We start from the raw sequence: 22490 nt of genomic DNA on the forward strand, positions 1-22490 counted from the left end.
ACACTCTAGCAACTCTTGTTGCTGTATGAAGGTAAAGATGAATCCGTGGGGGAAAGGCCTTATACTAGTTGAAAAGTTGGATATGAGCATGGTTTCTTCAGGGGTCACTGAGAACCCCCACCTTGACTGTGTCTTAGGATACTTATTTTCAAGAACTGCAAAATAGGGCTGGGCAGAAAAATAAAGCAAAATTTTGAGGTCTTGAAAATGTAAGTGTAGACTTGATAAATTGACAATCCCTGCAGGTTCCTAAGTAAAGAAATAAAACCTAGAAATTTACCCAATACTTCTACAACAGATACAGAGATAGCACATAAGGTGATTTGGAGAGGGAAAATGAGAAATACAGGGATGTGTGGAATTGCATACAAAAGCAAGGGTGCAATCTTATCCTTCCACTTGATTTAAATGTGTCTACAGTGGGTGGGGTGAGAGGAGGGGTTGAACAATTGCAAAATAAGCCACTTACTGCTGTCCATGCATTTATTTTGCACCGGGCACAGAGCCATCCATCACAGATCTCATGAGAAGGGATACCGTAACAACCTATAAAACAATAGTATGGATCCATGCATTAGGTCTTTTACATCTTTAATAAAATACTTCATATCTTAGGACTGAAGTAATAAAATCAGGACAAGTGCCTATCAAACTGTTCTGAATCCACTGCTTAGAACAAAGCATAAGCAAATCTATCTCAAAGATAATTTTGGTTCTCATGTTTCATAACTGATATTGTTCCTAGGAAACATGAGAGTTGAGTCTTACTGGTATCTAATTCTCACAATAGTATTATAGAGAATACTGATAACCGATGAATGGACAATAATAAAATCTCTAAACTTTCAAGTCTAGTCCTTCACTCAGTCAAAAACATTTCAAAATCTGGACCCCCAAAAAGCAAGATAACCAGATGTGCTCTCCACTGATACCGAATGAAACTGGAGAAAAAAGGATGATTATACCTACTCATGTTTTTACAAGAAGTGTGAGAAAGAACAATCTAACCATTAAGAATGGCAATGGTGACATGCAATAGATTTGACAGGTGACAAAGTGAGAAATAAGTACTATGTGGAACACTGAAAAATTGATGAATTATAGATTCATTTACTTGCATGAACCCGTACGCAGCATTTTGCACAAGAAATCAGAAGACTTGTTCCATCCTCTTCAAGGAAGGCATTGGGTGGGGAATATTCTATATTTTCTTCACTATAAATAAAACACATCTCTGGAATAAGGGGCTTAGTCTTTCCTCCCGACGTATTCACTTCATCTAATTTCGTCTCCCATCTAGCATCATTTTCTTCGTTGCTGCTATCTGGCTGAAAAAACACAACATTTCCAAACAAGTGAAAAACATGGAAAAGTGCCCATCATTCATTCTGGTCATCAAATCCACAAACACCTGGTTACACCCACTAACTTCTAAATTTTTTCCTCCCTGTTGCTCTCTTTGAGCCAACTTTTGCTTTTTAACAATGCTACTCCTCAGATACCCATCCAGAAGCTAATCTGTAATAACAAGAAAATATGAAGCATGTCTGCAAACATAAGAAAATGAAGAGCTACTAAAACTGTGCTTTTCCAGAAATAGTTCATAGAAAACATCAATTCTTCTGATGAAATTTGTTTGTTTGTTTCTTTATTTATACTAGGTCAACAAACCTGTTTACATTGACTGAAGAATCTTACCTGGTTACACTTGTTCCAAGACCCCAGTTTTAATCTGTGCAACAGTATTAAGAGAGGCTCTGAAGGCTTCTGCCTCACCACAAAGTTTGAAAACGACAGAAGAGATAATCTGACCATGTCACTAAGAAAGGATAATGTTCCAAGTAAAATTATCATCTCTCACCAAAATATATGAGAAATGTGTTTAGTATTTATTTGTAACTATAATTACTGTATAGATTTTATTAATATATTAGTAAATTTTCCCAAATCCTAAAATTTTAGTTGAAATTTTATTAATTATTGGGAAATATATAGGCAGACAATAATGTAGAAATAAAAATCAATAAAAAGTTAAAACACAGAAATTTAATGAGCAAAGAAAAACAAAAATAATGTTTGTCACTCACCAGTGCCATATTCAAAAACATGAAGTGAATAAAATATTTTCTCTGTCAACAAACGTCTGAAAATGTGGCCCATCACAACACATTTTCTTGCTCAGAAATTTCTGAATGAAATAGTGTTTCCTTTTACATGGAACTCTAAGACAGATGTAATCTTGAATAAAATTTTCTGATTCTATTAATGACAACACGACCCCAAATACAATGTTCATGCCAACATACTTTATAATACATTGCATTTTCAAATGGACCATGTAGTGCCACCTTTACGAGGTACCTAAAGATCATTTCATTTGTATTAGTGCTGAAGAATGTGGCCCTCGATGAGTTGAGATGCTGTCGGCATAAGATATACAGAATTCAAGCATCAAGCACAGCTGGATGATCAGGGTAAGCCAGACATTTCCATTTTACTGAGTCCTGGCTGCAACTTTTGCATGTTTCACACGGGAAGGTGAAAAGAGACATTTAATGTTTGGGTCCACAGCTGACATTTATATAATTTGAGAGTGATATTTTCAAACAAAAAAACAGAGAATAAGTCTAGATTCTCTCTTTGCAAACTGCTACAATCTGTAAGCTTTAAATTCTGTGTTTCTTGGCAAAAGGGGTAGAAAGGTTGGAAGCGCCCCTTCCCTAAAACAATACAAGATATTCAAAAAACATAAAGTACTATCAGAGAAGTATCCCCAAAGGAGCACTTAGAAATTGTTTGTTATTCTGTGAAGGCCATTAGCTACAGAAGGATTATTGCCTTCCTCTCATGGTCATACTGAGCCTACAGGTAACCTTGTGGGTGGGCAGTCAGACAGAGCATGCCACAGTGAGAAGGAAGGAACTATGACAGCACCGGCCATTACCTTGTAGTACGGCTTAAGGAGAGTGCAGATGGCACAGTATGGCTCCATCTTGGCCACAGCTGCATTGTACTCTTGCTCAGCCACAAAGTTAGGGGACCTCGTCTGCCAAAGGTGGACAAGTGGCTTCGCCCAAGACTCTGTTTCTTCCACTTCCTCCTCAATGGATGGAACCTCAGGCAATTCTTAAGGAAGAAGGCATTAAAACACAGTCAGCATGGGAACCAGGGAAAACAATAATCCTGGTTATGTAAGAATAAACAGACATTCCAAAGTATCTATGATATCAACACCAGACAGCAAACCTATTTCGTCTTTCAGATACATTCAGAGAACTAGAATAAAGGGAGTCTCCTTTTCCTCATCCTCATCCTGCAAAGACTACATCAGATCTCATGACCAGATGACCACCCACCCTAAGTGACCTTCCCCATCGCTGCCAGGAATAAACTGCTCTCTCCTTTCAACTTCACTACTTCTGTGTTTCTTCCATAACATCTCTAATTGTAAAGAAAAAAAAAAGTGTATGCGTGTGAGATTATCTTCTAGTTACCAGGGGAATCCACTCTCCCAGCTACTGCCTTGCCATTACTTTTACTTTCTTCACCTAACCTAGTACATGGCTCAATAAAATTTAATTGGACTTCATTTAAACTTTTGGGTTCAAGAATTTATGACAATTAACATTTATAGAGCACCTATAATGTACCAAGCAACATACTAGCATTATGTGGCTAGAAAAGACAATCCCTAGTCAAATCTTCATATTTATTCTGCATATTGCCTCTCAAGAGTCAAATACTATGCATGCATATCTGTTAACATGAAAGGAGGCAAGATCTACTCCGTAAGAATATCACTTTACAAACTCTTATAGACCACCAGAAAAATACAGGAAGACATAACATGTTAGAAAAAAATTCCTCATAACTATACCAGGGGACAGTATATCAGGGCAAGTGGCAACAACAAAAGCTCTGTGCAGTGCTTAATGTCTAAAATTCCTCACCAGTAGCTATCACAGTCTTAGGAATGAATACCGTAGACCAATGTCCTTAACTCCAAAGCACTGGTGAGCCAGTGTGTTCCAGTCCTTGTCATGTTGACTTACTTGTTATAAGAAAAGTCAAACCTGATTTCTTCTGATGGAAAAGTGGGAAGGACTGGATGAGGCTAAAAATAATTCAAAAGATTTCAAATGCCATGTGAAGGGAAAGGGAATGATCCTGTTTCCATAATGGTGACATCATCTTTACTATCAGTATTGTTGATTTTTTATTTTTTTACAATGGAAAATGCTTGGTACTCAGCCACAGAGTGTTTGAAAATCTTTGCCTATATTTTCAAAGAAGTAATCTGACTCTAAATGTAAACTTGTTCCACATTCAGTTCCCCTACATTACAAAGTAGAAGACTTACTGTGAAAACTAAGTTGATGAAGAAGATCAGAGTGAAAAGTTAATCAGGAACATTAAATACTATTAAGCCCTTAACTCATAGGCTAATATCCCCCACATATATATAATACAGGATCATTAAAAAAAAAAAAAAGAAATCCTTAGGAATGAATAGCTGTTGTTACTTAGTGGGGCTCACAATGAATTTATTGCACCATTTGCTTTATTAGAAAAAAGTGAATCACACAAAATAGTTGAATTCCATATCCCAGGGGTTGGTCTTCAGTTAATATGTGAAATGCCCAAAATATTTTCAGGGACGGGAGAAATACACAGTAATTCCTAAAAGGCTAGAGATAATGAAAAAGAAGTAGGAGGATGGACAATTCCTGAGCGTGAAGCCATGGAGTGAGTGGGCTGGGCATAGCTCCACCAACCCCTCCAATTCCACTCCCACTGCAAGGCCGGGCCTAGCACGGCCTGATGACAACTAATAGCCTGTCCTCAAACTTTCTCACCACTGATCTGGTAGAGGACCTGCTCTACACTTGGTGTTCCACAAAAATGAAGGCATACTCAGGCCAGAAGAACACTGTCTTCTGCTCGGATGCTCTCCTGGCCAGAGCATGCACTGAACACCATCACTATGTAATCCTGCAAATTAAAAGCAGCATGGCAGCAGCACTGTGCGGTACCAAGAGCAGGGGACAGGCTGTCCAGGGACCAAGCACTGAATATCAACCCCGTGATGCATAAGGGTTCAATAGACCCTCACGTGGAGATAATTCCTTCTTCACCTACTTCAGGGTTTATCTTTTCTGTTCTTATTAAACTGAAATAGTAGGCCAGGCATAGTGGCTCACGCCTGTAATCCTAGCACGTTGGGAGGCCCAGGCAGGAGGACTGCTTGAGGCCAGGAGTTTGAGACCAGAATGTGCAACACAGCAAAACCCCATCTCTACAAAAAATTAAAAAAATTAGCCAGTTGTGGTGCACACCTGTAGCCCTAAACTACTTTGGAGGCTGAGGCAGGAGGATCACTTGAGCCCAGGAGTTTGAGGTTGCAGTGATGATACCACTATACTCTAGCTGGGGGCAACAGGGTGAGATTCTGCCTCAATCAATCAATAAATTTAAAAAATCAAGTGAAATAGTAAATCTAAAACTTTCTTTTTTTTTTTATTTCAGCTTATTATGGGGGTACAAAAGCTCAGGTTATATATATTGCCCATGTCCCACCCATCCCCCTGAGTCAGAGCATCAAGCGTGTCCATTCCCCAGACAGCGCACCTGGCACTCACCATGTAGTCATACCTCCATCCCCTCCCCCCACCCCTTACCTCCCCGGGTCTGCACCTTCAAGCATGACCATTCCCCAGATGGTGCACAATGCACTCATCATGTAGGCATACACCCATCACCTCCCCCCACCCCCCGCCTCAGTCTGATATCCAGTTGGTATCATTCCCCAATGTGCATTTAGGTGATGATCAGGGAAACCAGTTTTCTGGTGAGTACATGTGATGCTTGTTTTTCCATTCTTGGGATACTTCACTTAATATAGTGGGTTCCAACTCTCTCCAGGAGAACCAAAGAGATGTCGTATCATCGTTATTTCTTATAGCTGAGTAATAATACTCCATGGTATACATATACCACAATTTACTAATCCATTCGTGAATTGATGGGCATTTGGGTTGTTTCCACATCTTTGCAATTGTGAATTGTGCTGCTAAAAACATTCAAGTGCAGGTGTCTTTTTTAAAGAATGACTTTTGTTCTTCTGGGTATATGCCCAATAATGGGATTGCTGGATCGAATGGAAGGTCTACTTGAACATGTTTAAGGTATCTCCATAATGTTTTCCATAGGGGTTGCACTAGTTTACAGTCCCACCAGCAGTGTATGAGTGTTCCTGTCTCTCCGCATCCACGCCAACATGTATTGTTTTGGGACTTTTTGATAAAGGCCATTCTCACTGGAGTTAAGTGGTATCTCATTGTGGTTTTGATTTGCATTTCCCTGATGATTAGAGATGTTGAAAATTTTTTCATATGATTGTTAGCCATTTTTATATCTTCCTTTGAAAAATTTCTATTCATGTCCTTTGCCCACTTTTTGATACAGTTGTTCGATTTTTTCTTACTGATTTTCCTGAGTTCTAAATAGATTCTTGTTATCAGTCCTTTATCTGATGTGTAGTATGCGAAAATTTTTTCCCATTCTGTAGGTTGTCTGTTTACTCTCATGACTGTTTCTTTGGCTGTGCAGAAGCTTTTTAATTTGATCAGGTCCCATTTATTTTTGTTGTTGCTGTGATTGCCTTTGGAGTCTTCTTCATAAATTCTTTGCCTAGGCAAATGTCTGTAAGACTCTTTCCTACATTTTCTTCTAGAATTCTAATAGTTTCCCACCTAAGGTTTAAGTCTGTTATCCACCGTGATTTGATTTTTGTGAGAGGTGAAAGCTGTGGGTCCTGTTTTAGTCTTCTACATGTGGCTATCCAGTTTTCCCAGCACCATTTGTTAAATAAGGAATCTTTTCCCCAGAGTATGTTTTTGTCTGCTTTGTCAAGGATTAGATGGCTATATGAGGATGGTTTTATATTTGGATTTTCTGTTCTGTTCCACTGGTCTGTGTCCCTGCACTTGTGCCAATACCAAGCAGTTTTAATAATCACAGCTTTGTAGTATAGTTTGAAGTCTGGCAAATTAATACCTCCCATTTTGTTTTTGTTGCTTAAAATTGCTTTTGCTAAACGGGGTCTTCTTTGGTTCCATACAAAGCATAAAATTATTCTTTCTATATCTGTGAAAAATGATGTTGGTAATTTAATAGGGATTGCATTGAATCTGTAGATCACTTTGGGCAGTATAGACATTTTAACAATGTTGATTCTTCCGATACATGAGCATGATATGGTTTTCCACCTATTTACATGCTCTGCGATTTCCTTCCTCAGTGTTTCGTAGTTCTCCCTATAGAGGTCCTTTACCTCCTTAGTTAAATATATTCCTAGGTATTTTATTTTCTTTGTTAATACTTTGAAGGGTATTGAGTCCTTAATTTGGTTCTCCGTTTGACTGTTATTGGCATATATGAATGCCTCTGATGTGTGTGTATTGATTTTGTATCCTGAGACTTTACTGAATTCATTGATCAATTCCAGGAGTCTCTTGGTTGAATCCTTGGGGTTTTCTAGATATAACATCATATCATCAGCAAAGAGTGAGAGTTTGATCTCTTCTTTCCCTATTTGGACTCCCTTGATTCTGCTCTCTTGCCTGATAGCTCTCGCAAAGACTTCCAATACTATGTTGAAAAGTAAGAGGGACAGTGGGCAGTCTTGTCTGGTTCCAGTTCGAAGTGGGAATGCTTTCAATTTTCCCCATTCAGTATGATGTTGGCTGTGGGTTTGTCATATATGGCTTGTATCATTTTTAGATAGGCCCCATCTATGCCTATTTTGTTAAGTGTTCTTATCATAAAAGGGTGTTGAATTTTGTCAAATGCTTTTTCTGCATCTATTGAGAGGATCATATGATCTTTATTTTTGCTTGTATTTATGTGGTGAATTACATTTATAGATTTGCATATGTTAAACCATCCCTGCATCTCTGGGATGAAGCCCACTTGGTCATGATGGATTATTTTTTGATAAGCACTTGGATACGATTTGCTAGGATTTTGTTGAGAATTTTTGCATCTATATTCATAAGGGATATTGGTCTGTAGATTTCTTTTTTTGTTGCATCCTTTCCTGGCTTTGGTATTAAAATTATGTTGGCTTGGTAAAATGTGTTGGGGAGAATTCCATCCTTCTCGATATTGGAGAATAGTTTATGTAGGATGGGCAACAGTTCTTCTTTGTAGGTATGGTAAAATTCAGGTGTGAACCCATCTGGTCCAGGGCTTTTCTTTTGGGGAAGGTTTTTTATTGCTGTTTCGATTTCAGGTCTAGATATTGGTCTATTCAGGAATTCTATTTCTTCCTGGTTGAGCCTGGCAAGGCTGTGTGTTTCTAAAAATTTGTCCATTTCCTCATTTTCCAATTTGTGTGCATAAAGATTTTTGTAGAATTCATAGATGATATCATGTATCTCTGTGGCATGGGTCGTGATTTCTCCTTTCATGTTCCTGATGGAAGTTATTAGAGTTTTTTCTTTTCTGCTCTTGGTTAGTCTAGCCAGAGGTGTATCAATTTTGTTTATTTTTTCAAAGAACCAACTTTTTGTTTTATTAATCTCCCTTATGGTTTGTTTGTTGTCCTTTTCATTTAGTTCTGATTTGATCTTAATAATTTCTCTCCTTCTGCTGGGTTTGGGGTCGGTCTGCTCTTCCTTCTCCAGCTCTTTGAGTCTGTTCATTAGATTGTCTATTTGTAAGTTTTCTATTTTTTTGATATAGGCATTTGTGGAAATAAATTTTCCTCTCAGGACTGCTTTAGCTGTGTCCCACAGATTTTGATAAGTTGTGTCTCCTTTGTCATTTAATTCAAAGAATCTTTTGATTTCCATCTTGATTTCTTCATTTATAAAATAATCGTTCAGGAGAAGGTTGTTTAGCTTCCGTGACATTGAGTAGGAATGAGAATTTCTGTTAGGGTTCATTATTACTTTTATTCCGCTGTGATCTGAGAAGATGCATGATATAATTTCTATATTTTTAAATTTTTTAAGACATGCTTTATGTCCTAGGATATGGTCAATCTTGGAGAATGTCCCATGAGCTGATAAGAAGAAAGTATGTTCAGTGGATTTTGGGTAGAATGTCCTGTAGATATCAGTCAGGCCCATTTGTTCTAGCATTCTATTTAAGTCCATTATTTCTTTGTTTATTTTTTGTTTGGAGGATCTGTCCTGTACTGTCAGCGGCATGTTAAAGTCTCCAGCTAGTAACATGTTGTTATCTATCATTTTGTTCAGACCAAGTAGGGTTTGCTTTATGAATCTGGGTGCACCTAAGTTGGGTGCATATATATTAAGTATAGTTATGTCTTCTTGTTGAATTGTACCCTTCACCAGTATGTAGTAACCATCTTTGTCTTTCATTACTTTTGTTGATTTAAAAACTAAGTTAACGGAGATTAAAACTGCCATGCCAGCTTTCTTTTGGATTCCATTTGCTTGAAATATCGATTTCCACCCTTTTATTTTCAGTCTAAATGCATCCTTGCAGGTTAGATGAGTTTCCTGAAGACAGCAGATACTTGGCTTGTATTTTTTTAACCATTGGGCCACTCTATGTCTCTTGAGTGGGGAATTCAATCCATTCACATTTAATGAGAGAACCGATAGGTGAGACTGATTTCTGTTCCTCATGTTGGGTTGAATTTCATTATTCTGTTTTCTCACTTGAGCTATTGTGATAACTGGGTTTTTATCATCTCTTGAGTAGTTTTATATTCGTGGGTCTTTCTTGGGCTGGTCCATGTGTAACTCTGTTTTGAGTACTTCTTGGAGAGCTGGTCTTGTCTTGGTGAATTCTCTGAGTTTTTCTTTATCTGAGAATGTCTTAATTTCACCTTCATATATAAAGCTGAGCTTAGCTGGGTATAAGATTCTAGGCTGGGCATTATTCTGTTTCAGAAGAGAATGGGGCCCCAGTCTTTTCTTGCTTGTAAGGTTTCAGTTGAGAAATCTGGCGTGATTCAGATGGATTTTCCTTTGTATGTTACTTGTTTCTTTCTCCTTACAGCTCGAAGAAGGGCCTCTTTAGTGGATATTTTGGTCAGTCTGATAACTGCATGATGTGGTGTCTTCCTATTTGGCATGAATCTCCCAGGGGTTCTTTGAGCTTCTTGAACCTGTATATCTAGAGTTTGGGCAAAGCCTGGGAAATTTTCCTCAATTATATCTTCAAATAGCTTATCCAACGCTTGCTTATTGTCTTCTTCCCCCTCAGGAATGCCGATAACTCTCACATTAGGCTTCTTCACATAATCCCACATTTCTTTCTGGTCTTTTCTCTTATTTCTTTGCTCCATCTCTGTGACTGACTTATAAAGTGTTATCTTCAATCTCTGAGATTCTTTCCTCTGTTTGATCTACCCTGCTCTTGAGACTTTCCACTGTGTTTTGTGGCTCCCTGAATAAATTCTTCATTTCCAGGAGTTCAGTTTGATTTTCCTTCAATATTTCAATTTCTTTAGTGAATTTTTCTTCCAAGTCCTGCATCTTTTTTATGGTTTCTTTGTGTTGGTTATCCATTTTTTCTTGCATAATATTCAGCTTATTTATGATCCATGTTTGAAATTCTTCCTGTGACCTGTTGCTATTTTGAATCTGGTTTGTGTCAATTGGTAGAGAACTAGTAATCTTCTTTGAGGGCAAGGTTTCAGCTTGATTCTTTATACTCCCAAAGTTCTTTTGCTGAGCCCTTCCCTTCTGGATCAATCCTTAGGTCCCTTCTTTCAGCTTTAGCCTAGATAGAGGCACGCCCTGCACGCTGATCTTGGGCTGTCCAACAGCCCAGGTAAGCTGCCTTCTCTGTCACTAGGGGGAGCCCTTCACATGTTCAGGATTTTGCTACCTCAGCTTGGGGGGGGGGGGGGCTGCTCCTTTTGGGTCCAGCCCCAGAGAATTAATTTGACCCGAAACCGGTTTGTGAGTCCAGTCACTGGGCTGTTCTAATTGCAGATGGAAAGCGACTTTTTCCTTGCCTCTTCCTCTCCTGAGGTGGTTTCTGCCTCTCTCTTCTGGAAAGACAACGGCTAGGGGGAAGGGGCGGTGCCCTCATTCACCCAGCGCCCCGGCTGCTGCGGATCCCGGGGGCGATGGTCCACCCCACCCCAATGTCTGCAAGGTCCACGCTCCGCTCCCTCACGACTGGGGAAGCACTCAGTGTTCACGCAAAGGCAGAGCTCCTAGTGGGGGTCCACGGACTAGGGGATGGAGCTGCCTGTTTCCCAATCGCTCCGCAGAAGCTAGGCTGTGGACCCCGACAATGGTGGCTGCCCTCCTGCCGATCACTGGTGCTGGGGGCGAATGTTCAGGGTCCGGCAGGGGCCAGAGGAGCCAGGGATTGAGGGAGCCCAGTCACCCACGTAAAGGAGCCAGTTCGGCGCCCCCCCAGGTGCCTTTCGCTGCAGCCCAGCGCAAACCCTCTCCCGCCAGTTGCAGTCCGCCCACAGAGCTCCGGGGTCCAAAATGCCTCCCGCTATTGTCTCCTCTCCACAGAGCCCCACGTCTCCCGTAGTGATTCTGCACCAGCTTCAGGCATATCCCTAATTGAGTGGGTGTTGAGGTCAGTGGGGAAACAAGCCGCTTTCCTGTGGGGCTGAGTTCACCTCACCCGCTGGTGAGGCGGGTACAGCCGTCCCACGCTCCCCTCTCTATTGTCCGTCCCGCACTCTACAGATTTTCACAATCTGATTTCCCGTTCACCTCAGTCTTTTCTTGCTCTCTGTGTCCCACTCTGATTCTCCGTGGATTCACACCACTGTTCTTGTGGGGGAGTGATTCTCTAGCGTTGTGGTAGACTGAGATCCATGCCTTCCTCTCCAGGAGCATGAATCCAGGAGGTCACCACCACTCCGCCATCTTTCTCTCTAAAACTTTCTTTTAAATTCTAAAGTGATGTGGCTTTCTGAAAATTCTCTGTGATATATAAATATACATATAATATAAAATCCATCTAATCATCTTATTTTCCTTTGATTTGTTAGTAAATCTGATGCTGGCAGGGGAGATAGTACTGAATCATAAGTATGATGATGGCTATTCAGATTGTAATATAGCTGTAAAATAAAAAATATTGTACATTCTTGAACACAAATATTTTCTCCTGCTCAAATTTCCTCATAAAATTCTTCATTCTTCCCCCATCTCCAAAAATTCACACTTACCCTTATAGACTAACACTAACCCTTGCTTTGGCCTTTCCCAGATTCATAAGCTCAATTTTGTAGGGATCTAAGAATGTTATAGAGAGAAAAAAGGTTCTCCAAGATACCTCCCTACTCTCATAATCACATAACTCTATAAAAACTCTCCCTTTTCAGCCCACACATTCCTCTACTCCTCTTCCAGGTATCTTTTCAGTGTACCTTCATCAACTTACTATTCTGAAACACACTTATAAACTTCTAATATCCCGAAGAAGAAAAATGTTTTTTTCAGCTTTAGCTTTTAAATTTTTTGGTCATTTAGCATCACTATGCTCAGGAATTTCCCCTTTTCCCCTCTTCTTCAACTACAGTTGATTAATGAACCTCTTTAGCAATGCACCTTTTTTCTTGTAATGTTATGACTTGTCTCTCCTTCTTGAGTGCACTTACAGCATCGCTGGTGCCACTTCTGTGGGTCCCATGGTGTCATTCAAGGTTTAAGGTATCACAATAGCCATGAAAAACACAATCTACTGGGGAGGCAAACTGCTCATAAAATAAGCAGATACTCACAACACTGGGGCTCACAACAGCAATGGGAGGTGGCTATGAAATAATTACAGTGGTATAGTATTACTGCAGTTAATTTTATGTAGTTATAATACTGCATCTTTACATTTCTCTTGACTGCTAATGGTGCCACATATGGTCTGTGTTTTGTGCATGACTTTTGATAAATTCTAACTTTTTATAATAGATTTGTGCATATTTTATGGTATTAAATGATAAAATAGACTAGTACCTACAAATAATTTATGTACACATGACATAACTAAATTCTTCTTAAATTGTTTACTTTTTCTAGCCTACATGGGTCATCTGTGAGTTTTTTAAAATTGTCCCAAATCACTCCCAAAACTTCCAATATATTTATTGAAAATAAATTCACATGTAAATGGACCTGCAAAGTGCAAATCTATGATGTCTACAGGTCGAGTGTAATTGATAGGTAACAGCAGTTCTCAAAGCATGATCTGTGGAGATGCACAATCCCATATCATGGCATCAGTATGGTCAAAACTACTTCCAAAATAACACAAAAATGCTATTTGTCTATGTTACCCTGTTGACAGAAAAGCAGTGCAGGGTCATGGTGACAGAAAAGCAATGCAGGGTAACATTGTTGGTGCCTCAGCAGGAATCAAGGCAGTGGCACCAAAGTAGTCATATTCTTTCTTGACTACCTAATACTTACAGAAGAAAAAAAAAAGTCAATTTCACTTAACAATGTCCTTGATGGGAAACACAAAGTATCGATTTTATTAAATCTATGACAAAAAAGGATGTATGCATAAAGTACTTCTGTGCACACTGAAGTTCAGTGGTTGTCTTAAGGAAAAGCACTTGTGCAATTAACTGAATTGCAGGTTGAATTATCTGCCCTTTTCATGGATCACAATTTGTACTGGAAAAAATGACTAAAAGACGAATTATGATAGTTCAGACTTGGGTGGCTGGCAGGAATTTTCCTGAAAATGTACAAAGAAAACCTGTCGTTTTAAGAAGAACAATTGAGAGTGTTTGCCGACAATGATAAAATCCAAGTTTACAAGTCAAAATTAAAATTCTGGAAAACATGTATCATTATTGTGAGCTTCACGGCTTGCCAGTGCTTAAATCTGTTTCTGATGGGACTGATGATGACAATAACAAATGTAATTATTTATATTTAACAATGAGATGTGTCAACACCTAAAAGATCTGGATAACTCAGATCTCTGCTTAGTAATACATGATATTAAAAAATCATACATGGGTTAAAAAGCCATTCAAGATAAAAGACAGACCGCCAGGTGCAATGGCCCATGCCTGTAATCCCATCTACTCAGGAAGCTAAGGCAGGAAGACTGCTGCGGCTAGGTGTTCCAGACCAACATGGGTAAGACAGCAAGATATCATCTCTCAAAAAAAAAAAATAATAATAATGCAAGACAGGACAATGGATTTTTAGCTTAATAAAGTAAGCTAATAACTGAAATTGTATATAGTTTTACCAAAATCTCCCCAATACCCACACAGCTACTCCCACCGGCAGTCCCTGGTAACCACCAATCTACTATCTGCTTCCAAAAGTTCAACTTTTTGAGATTCCACATGTAAGTGAGTTCTTGTGGTATTTGTCTTTCTGTTCCTTGCTTAATCCATTTAACATAATGTCTGCCAAATCCATCCACATTGCAGCAAATGATAGGATTTCCTTCTTTTTCTTTTTTTAAGGTTGAGAAGTATTCTATTGTGTATATATTACATGTTTTCCTTATCCATTCATTCACTGGGACACTGAAGGTTGATTTCATGTAGTGGCTACTATGAATAATGCTGCAATGAACATGGAATTGTAGATATCTCTTTGATATATGAATTTCATTTCCATATATCATTTGAACATATACCCACAAGTGAGATTTCTGAATTAAAGGATAGAACTATTTTTAATTTTTTGAGGAATCTCCATACTGCTATCTATAATGGCTGTACTAATTTACATTCTCACCAACAGCTTATGAGAGTTCCCTTTTTTTCAATATCCTAACCAAGACTTCTTGTCTTTCTGATAGTAGCCATTCTAAAAGAGATGAGATGTGTGGTTTTCATTTGCATTTCCCTAATGATTACTGACGTTGAGCATTTTTTCACATACCTGTTGGCCAATTGAACGTCATCTTTTGAGAAACACCTATTCAGGTCCTTTGCCCAATTTTTAATCCAGTTATATCTGCTTGCTATTGAGTTATATGAGTTCCTTACATATTTGGGATATTAGCACCTTATCAGAGATATGGTTTGCAAATATTGTCTCTTTACTCGGTTAATTTTTTCCTTTGTGGTACAGAAGTGTTTTAGTTTGATATAATCCCATTTGTCTAATTTTTACTGTTGCCTGCGCTTCTGGGGTCATTTCTAAAAAATCATTCCCCAGACCAATGCAATGGAAATTTCCCCCTATGTTTTTTTCTACATGTTTCACACTTTCAGGTGTTACTTTTCAGTCTTTAATCCATCTTGAGTTAATTGTTATATGTGGTATGATATGATAGTCTAATTTTATTCTCTGCAGGTAAATATTCAGTTTTACCAATACCATTTATTGAAAAGACACCCAAGACTGTCCCTTCTCCATTGTGTGTTCCTGGCAACATTGTCAAAAATCAATTGTCTGTAAATGTGTGGACTTACTTCTTGGCCCTCTATTCTCTTCCATTTGCCTATGTGTCTCGGTTATGTCACTACCATGCTGTTTTGATTACTATAGCTCTGTAGTAGATTTTGAAATCAGGTGGTGTGATGTCTCCAGCTTTTTGTTTATTTGTTTTGCTCAAGGTTGCTTTCGCTATTTGGGGTCTTTTATGGTTTCATACAAATTTTAAGATTGTTTTTTCTATTTCTGTAAAAGTTGCCATTGGAATTCTGATGGGGTTATACTGAATATGTAGGTTGCTTTGGGTACTATGGATATTTTAACAATATTAATTCTTCCAATCCACAGATATGGGATATCTTTCCATTTATTTACATCTTTTTCAATTTCTTTCATCTATGTTTTATAGTTTTCAGTATACAGATCTTTTAGCTCCTTGGTTAAATTTATTCCTAACTATTTTATTCTTTTTTGAAGCTATTGCAAATGGGATTGTTCTCTTGATTTCTTTTTCAGAGAGTTCACTGTTAGTTTATAGATATCCTACTTACTTTTACAGGTTAATTTTGTAAACTGCATCTTTACTGAATTTATTAGTTCTTAGAGTTTTTTGGTGGTGTCTTTAACATTTTCTAAATATAAAATCATGTCATCTGGAAACAAAGACAATTTAACTTCTTTCTTTCCCAACTGAATGTCTTTTATTTATTTCTCTTGTCAAATTGTTCTGGCTAAAACTCCTTTCCTCTAGGTTCTTTCATTAATGTCTGCAAGGTTTGCTGGATATTGAAGAAAAAAGCTATTATGCCCATAGCACTTAATTTTTTTCTTCCTCAGGGAGGCTCTTACTTCATGGTGGAAACCTAGATTCCTAGATTGTTACATGTACAAAAACACTGCCATTACCTTGTAGCAAGTAACATACAATCAAGAAACACAAGAGCCTAAACACTAAGTAAAATAGTTCCCAAAGTTTGCTTAAGCCCTTCTAAATTCACAGAAGCCCATTATACCTGGCACCATGTTGTCATGAACTTTGTCCTGAATAAGGAAACATAAGCAATGGCTTAAGTGGCCCCTCTGAATGAGGAACAGCCCCCCGAAAAAACATTACTATGGGGTGGAATAGGGAAAACAGATACTATCTTGGGTAAATATATTGAAGTAACCTGTTGAAAATACTGCTGCCATACCAGTAACAACTTCAATAGCTGCTTTCAAATCTTTTAATTGCCCTATCAATAGAAACAATAAACTGTTTTTATTTGTAAAAGAATTTACCTATAGATCAAACACTAAACTCATGGATCATATACACAATAGACTGCAGTTGTCGTTTTAGAGTAATATTAAACATATTCTTTCTTACTTAGACCTAAGAAACCAGTTATTGCCTCTTACACTGAATATTTCTAGCAGAATTAAAAGTTCACGGACACAGGTAGTAGAAATAGATATGCACAGAGAACCTAATAATAGTGCTCAAGAAGATATGAGTTACAACAAAAATATTTGATTTATACATGTGACAGCTGGGTCCTAAGAGGCTGACCACTTCTGCCTCTACAATTACTTGTAGGTAAAATCACAGTAATTAGCCACTCACAGACAGCCTGCTTACAAGCCTCCCTCACACTTTCCAAGTATCTTAAATGCATCTGCAAAACTGTCCTCCCTCCTTGCCATGCAAATCATACCCACCCTCTCCTCAGGACCATAAATGATCAGGTTTTCAAAAGTCTCAAGGGGATAACTAGTATTTTTGCCTTGTCATTGATAATGAACTATGCAGTCAGAGAGGCACTCATGGAAAACAGTCTGACAGAGCACTGAGGGAGGAAGAGGAGGCCCCAAAAGGGGTGGTGGGTGGGGAGAATGCTCTGTTCTGAAAAGAAAATCAGGCTTGTTGCAAGTTTCTTTGAGAATCTTAAGATGTTCAGAGAATCTTAAAAAGATTTCTACTTATTCTAATTTAACATATTCCCACAAATTACTAAAGCAACCCAAGGTGAGTTACGGTCACACTGAGAAGTTGATCTTAGGAATTATGTATTAATAGATATATATTTTTATTATAATCATAAAGTATTTGTTGGTTGCTTTCTATGTAAATCAATTTACACTGTTTTCCATACAAAAGTATATTTGCAACTTATATAAAATAAAGTCATGCTGGAAAAATATATATTTAAACATATAAAAATATAAACATATATATTTTAAACTATTAGTTCAAGTGATATAAAACTCCTCTGAGGTAAGCATAGCTATCTCTATTGGAAATAATTAAGTTAATGCTTTGCTCATGCAGTCTATATGGTCTTGGTTTGGTTATGATTCTAAACCTCAGTTTCTCAATCTGCAAAATGAGTACAAGATTACTAAATTTCAGGGTTTTCCAATAGGTTATATGAGATACCAGCCTTAAAGCTGTTACACACGGGTATGCACGACCCAGCGCTTCAGTGCATGAGGGTTCCTTCCCCTCTGGGTCTCCAGCACCATCTTTCCAGAGGGCATCCAGAAAATTCTTAAAATGTATGCTGTAAATAACAGACTTTTAAAATGACAAAACAGATTAGAACTGTCAAAGCCGGTATAGACAGATACTCAGTTATCTCCTGTATATAAATACTTCTATCAAAAGGCTTATCCTTATAAAGTGGAAAAAATGCCTTTATTTTTCCATTCAGTCAAAAATATCACTGCATATTGTTTATTATAATGAAAACAATTAATTTCCTTTACCAAAGTATCCAAAAGAAAGTATTTTTTAAAAAATATGCAAATAAATTATGTCAGTACCATATTATATAGGTATTAGAAAAAGAGTGCTTTTGAAAAATACTAATGAAATATAATACAATATGAATAGATACATTATATAACATATGATATTAAGTGAATATAATATTATAAAAACAGAGGAAAAACCAGAACACAAAACTGTGTACAAAGAATGATGTCAATTCTATAAAAAAATATATTAACTGTCCAGAACAAAGGGTGTTTTTAAGTTGTTATAATTATTTTTAAAAATGCAATCTTAAAAGATAAAAAAAAACAAAAAACCTACAGTCAGAACAGTATCAGGCAGGAATTATGAATTGGGGGAAACCTTACCTTAAGAATACACTTATGAAAGATTTACTCACTCGTCAGTACAGTCTCTTTGAACAAATTTTGCTAACAAAGTGTAAGTGGATTTCTCTAAAGAAAAACATTTGGGCCATTTGTGGAGGGGCTGCTGCCAGGACTTACTGATGGAACCCAGCAGATGAGAAAAGCCATTGACTCTACTACAGTACAATTTTCCTTTGCCAGTCACCACAATGATTTTCCTGTTTGGGGTTATGTTCCAGTGATGTGTTTTGGCTGGTACAGCACCATTCTCTGCTACGAAGAGCCCAGCAGCATCTGTTTCAGGTACTTGAGCAGAATCTCAGTCCTGGGAGGCATTATATATAGTTTCACACATCCTGAAAGAAATGGGGCTTGGTGGGGGGTGGCGGGGCCCACGGAGGTGAGGGCAGTAATGAGTTACTCGCAAAAGCAAAGAAGATTCCAACTTGGGGACTTTATGATTCCTGGACTGAATACTACATGCAAACTATTTTTCAGTGATTTTTTTTTTGAATTGCTGACTTTCAAAGGTTTATAAAGGTGTTTTTAAAAAATACAAAAAGAAAAAATTACAGGACTTTTAGGTATGATTTTACTGGAAAGTGGTGACATTGAGGAAAAAATAGATTCTGAATAAGGGTTCCCCTAAAATGCTGATGTAATCATGGATAACAGAGAATTCTAAGGTATTACGTCTAAAGCATTTAAGAAATTAAATGGATGGGTATAGTTTCATTCTTGATGCATTACCTTTCAATAACACAGATGTCAAAAATGTTTTGAAAGGATACATTCCAATTGACTCAATCTACACTTAAAGAAAAGAAACACTCCAAAGGACACACCTTCAAAATTGCTATTACATAAAAATGCCCTGATAATTAGGGTACCTCGAAGAGGTGGGTTTCATGGGGGAACTTTGGCATTACCAGTGTTACATAAGTTTCCTAAAGAACATCAACTCATATTTCACATATGGATATATTCTTACAAGATACACGATGAAAACAAGGAATATGAAAACAAGGGAAGCTGATCTACTCTATTAACAAAGATGTCTGGCTTGTACAAACTTTCTATGTGCTCACTTCCACTTTTTTAACCAGCACTCTGGTTATTACTAGGGGTTGTTAGTGTGATGAAGTAGAAAGAGTGCACCTTTGGAACTGAACAGACAGTATAAAGCCTGTTATCTACCACTAACCAGACTTGTGATCTTGGGCAAGTGAATTAATGTCTATGAGCTTCAGTTTCCTCATCAGTAAAAATGAGGCTAGCACCATCTATCTTAAAGAACTGTAAGTAATGATTGCTAATAGTATATACAAATAGGATGAAACCAGCACAGTAAATTCTCACTGTAGCGGGAATATAGAAAAGAAAAATCCTAAAAGAAAGCTGACATATCTTTGAGAAACCAGCTGAAATGTGGCAGCAACAGAAACTTATTCTGAGCATCAAATCAAAGAGTGAAAAAGGCAAAAGATGTATATGATCTGAAGATAAAGTAGAGTATTATACATGGCAAAACTGCTAACAGTAAAATTGAAATGTTCTCACCACAAAAAAATGCTAACTAGTTGAGGTGAGAGATATGTTAATTAACTTGCTTTAATAACTTTACATTGTATTCATAGATTATAACATCACTTTGTACTCCATAAATTTATAATTATAAATTGTCAATTTATAATACAAACTCCAAAGATAGATGAAAGACTGAGCATATAAAACGCAAAAGTATGCTAGGAAATAGGACACATTCTGGAAATAAGAAATTAAATCAAACAGTCCTCTCCCTTTAAGGAGTTCAAAACTTTCCACGAGAGAAATCTCCAGCTTCTTAAGCTATTTCATTATCAACATCTATAATACTAAGTCAAAAAATGGCAAACCAAGATCTCCAAGCAAAACACTGTTAGCATGACGCAATCTACCTGGAAGAAAAGCTCCCTTTCACTAAAAAGGTTAGCTCTGGTCATCTGTGTAAAGGACAGCAAGACCCTGTGACATTTTGACTTAAGAACTGATAAGGCCGAGGCGGGAGGATCGTTTGAGCTCAGGAGTTTGAGACCAGCCTGAGCAAGAGCCAGACCCCGTCTCTACCAAAAAATAAATAGAAAGAAATTATCTAAAAATATATAGAAATTAACTAAAAATATATAGAAAAAATTAGCCGGGCATGGTGGCGCATGCCTGTAGTCCCAGCTACTCGGGAGGCTGTACAGGAGGACTGCTTGAGCCCAGGAGTTTGAGGTTGCTGTGAGCTAGGCTGACACCACGGCACTCTAGCCAGGGCAACAGAGTGAGACTCTGTCTCAAAAAAAAAAAAAAAAAAAAAAAACTGACAGGGGTATCACCTGGCAGATGACACAAAACAGTTGCTAAGGAGAGAACTTCAAGTAGGGTGGCCATGATGTCAAGTGCTAGGGAAACAATGGCATGGACTGTTCAAGAGAACATACAGAAAGAAAAGAAGACAAGGCGGCAAACGTCCATTCTCTCACTCCGTATCAATATTCACTACATCAGCTCTCTTTCATGCCAGACTCACGTTCTTCTTGGGGTCTCTGTACTCACTGTTCTCTCCCAAGGAGATTCTTAACCCATATCCTTGCCTAACCTACTTGAAGCCATTATGAAATTTATTTCCTCAAGAAAAAGACCTTAATAGCAACTTACAAATATTTATGTAATGCTCAAACATGTTCACATATCATAGCCAACCTTTTCTACTTAAAAATTCTACTTTTAAAGCACAACAAAAAATCTCTGCACTTTTTGATCTTGAAGATCAAGAACTTCTTCAAGAAAACGAACATAAACACTAAAATGGTGGAATATCAGTACAGAATTTAGAGGTTCATTTGACAGATATAAAAAAATTATCATCTCACTATCCCCCTAAAACCTGGAAATCTAAGACTTCAAAAGGGAAAAAGAGCAAAACAACTCTACATTCTTGATGCATTACCTTTCAATAACACATTTTACAAATAAAATGATGGTAAAGTGAGCCACATTCTAACCATTCACTAACTGGAAGCTTTGCACATGTTACTTAACACCTCAAATGTGGAAAGTGCCTTCCTAACGCCCAAGAGCAAGGTCCCCGAATGTCAGCCTACATAACACTGCCAGCCCAGAATTAAGTTTTTCATCTCTTAGTAGCAAAACAAAGAAAGTGAAGATCATAAAGTAATTATAAAATTAAATTTTAAAACAGACATACATTTCCATGTTTATTCTCCATCTTCAGAGACAGTTTCAAAACCAAACAAAAGGTGGAAATAACAATGTAGAAAACGTGTTTTAAAATAGGAGATAATTCGGTGGCCTCTATGGTTAAGACATCTGTGTGTCAGGAGAAAAGAGATTGTGTACAGGTTGAAGGAGATGTAAAATAACACACTGAGTTGTATGAAACTGCAGTTTTCATAGGGTAAAAAAAAAAATTATCAAATACTGACAATTTCACATATATTAACTTAATAGAATCACTTATTTTTCTAAAGAAGGGAATGAACCATGTAATTGTAGTATCAAAATACGTTCCTGAGATGTTGTCTACAAGACTTTAAGAGCAACAAGGAATGCAGGAAGTCAAAAGAATCAAAGTCTTGACTAACATTTTATAATCTCCACATTTTCAGCACTTCAGACATCTGATCATAAGACTTTATGCCAACCATTGTTTTAAGACTGAATGTAAAAACTATAGAAAACAATGGCATAAGTTATAGAACTAGCATTTTTGTTTCTAATTCAATCAAAACCTGATCAAGCCACTGGCATAATAAGAGCAACATGTTTTTGATTTTTATTCCCCATATTACAGTAAAAATCAATGCCATTGGGACATCCAATAATATTTACTGACAGAGAAATCAAGCTAAGCTGAGAATACCCAGCCATTATTACAAACTTGAGTGCTAGATGTAATATCCATTCAATCCGAATGCCAAAAACATCTAATGTTTTATGTCCACATAATGCACGAAA

The 22490-nt window shown here is 37.5% G+C and overlaps 1 protein-coding gene across 5 annotated transcripts in view; it reads right to left on the reverse strand.

Annotated features, from left to right (window-relative positions):
- The window catches only part of KDM4C (lysine demethylase 4C), a 358852-nt gene that overhangs the window by 139245 nt on the left and 197117 nt on the right, over positions 1–22490 (reverse strand). For all 5 annotated transcript variants that reach the window (XM_045563844.1, XM_045563846.1, XM_045563845.1 and 2 more), the window contains 3 exons: positions 2945–3126; positions 1115–1328; positions 470–546 (listed from right to left, as the gene is read on the reverse strand). In XM_045563844.1, the coding sequence (XP_045419800.1) occupies positions 470–546; positions 1115–1328; positions 2945–3126 (473 nt within the window). The remainder of the gene's footprint in view (positions 1–469; positions 547–1114; positions 1329–2944; positions 3127–22490) is intronic.

The sequence above is a fragment of the Lemur catta genome, chromosome 10 (genome assembly GCF_020740605.2).
Source record: "Lemur catta isolate mLemCat1 chromosome 10, mLemCat1.pri, whole genome shotgun sequence".
NCBI classification, from domain to species: Eukaryota; Metazoa; Chordata; class Mammalia; order Primates; family Lemuridae; genus Lemur; species Lemur catta.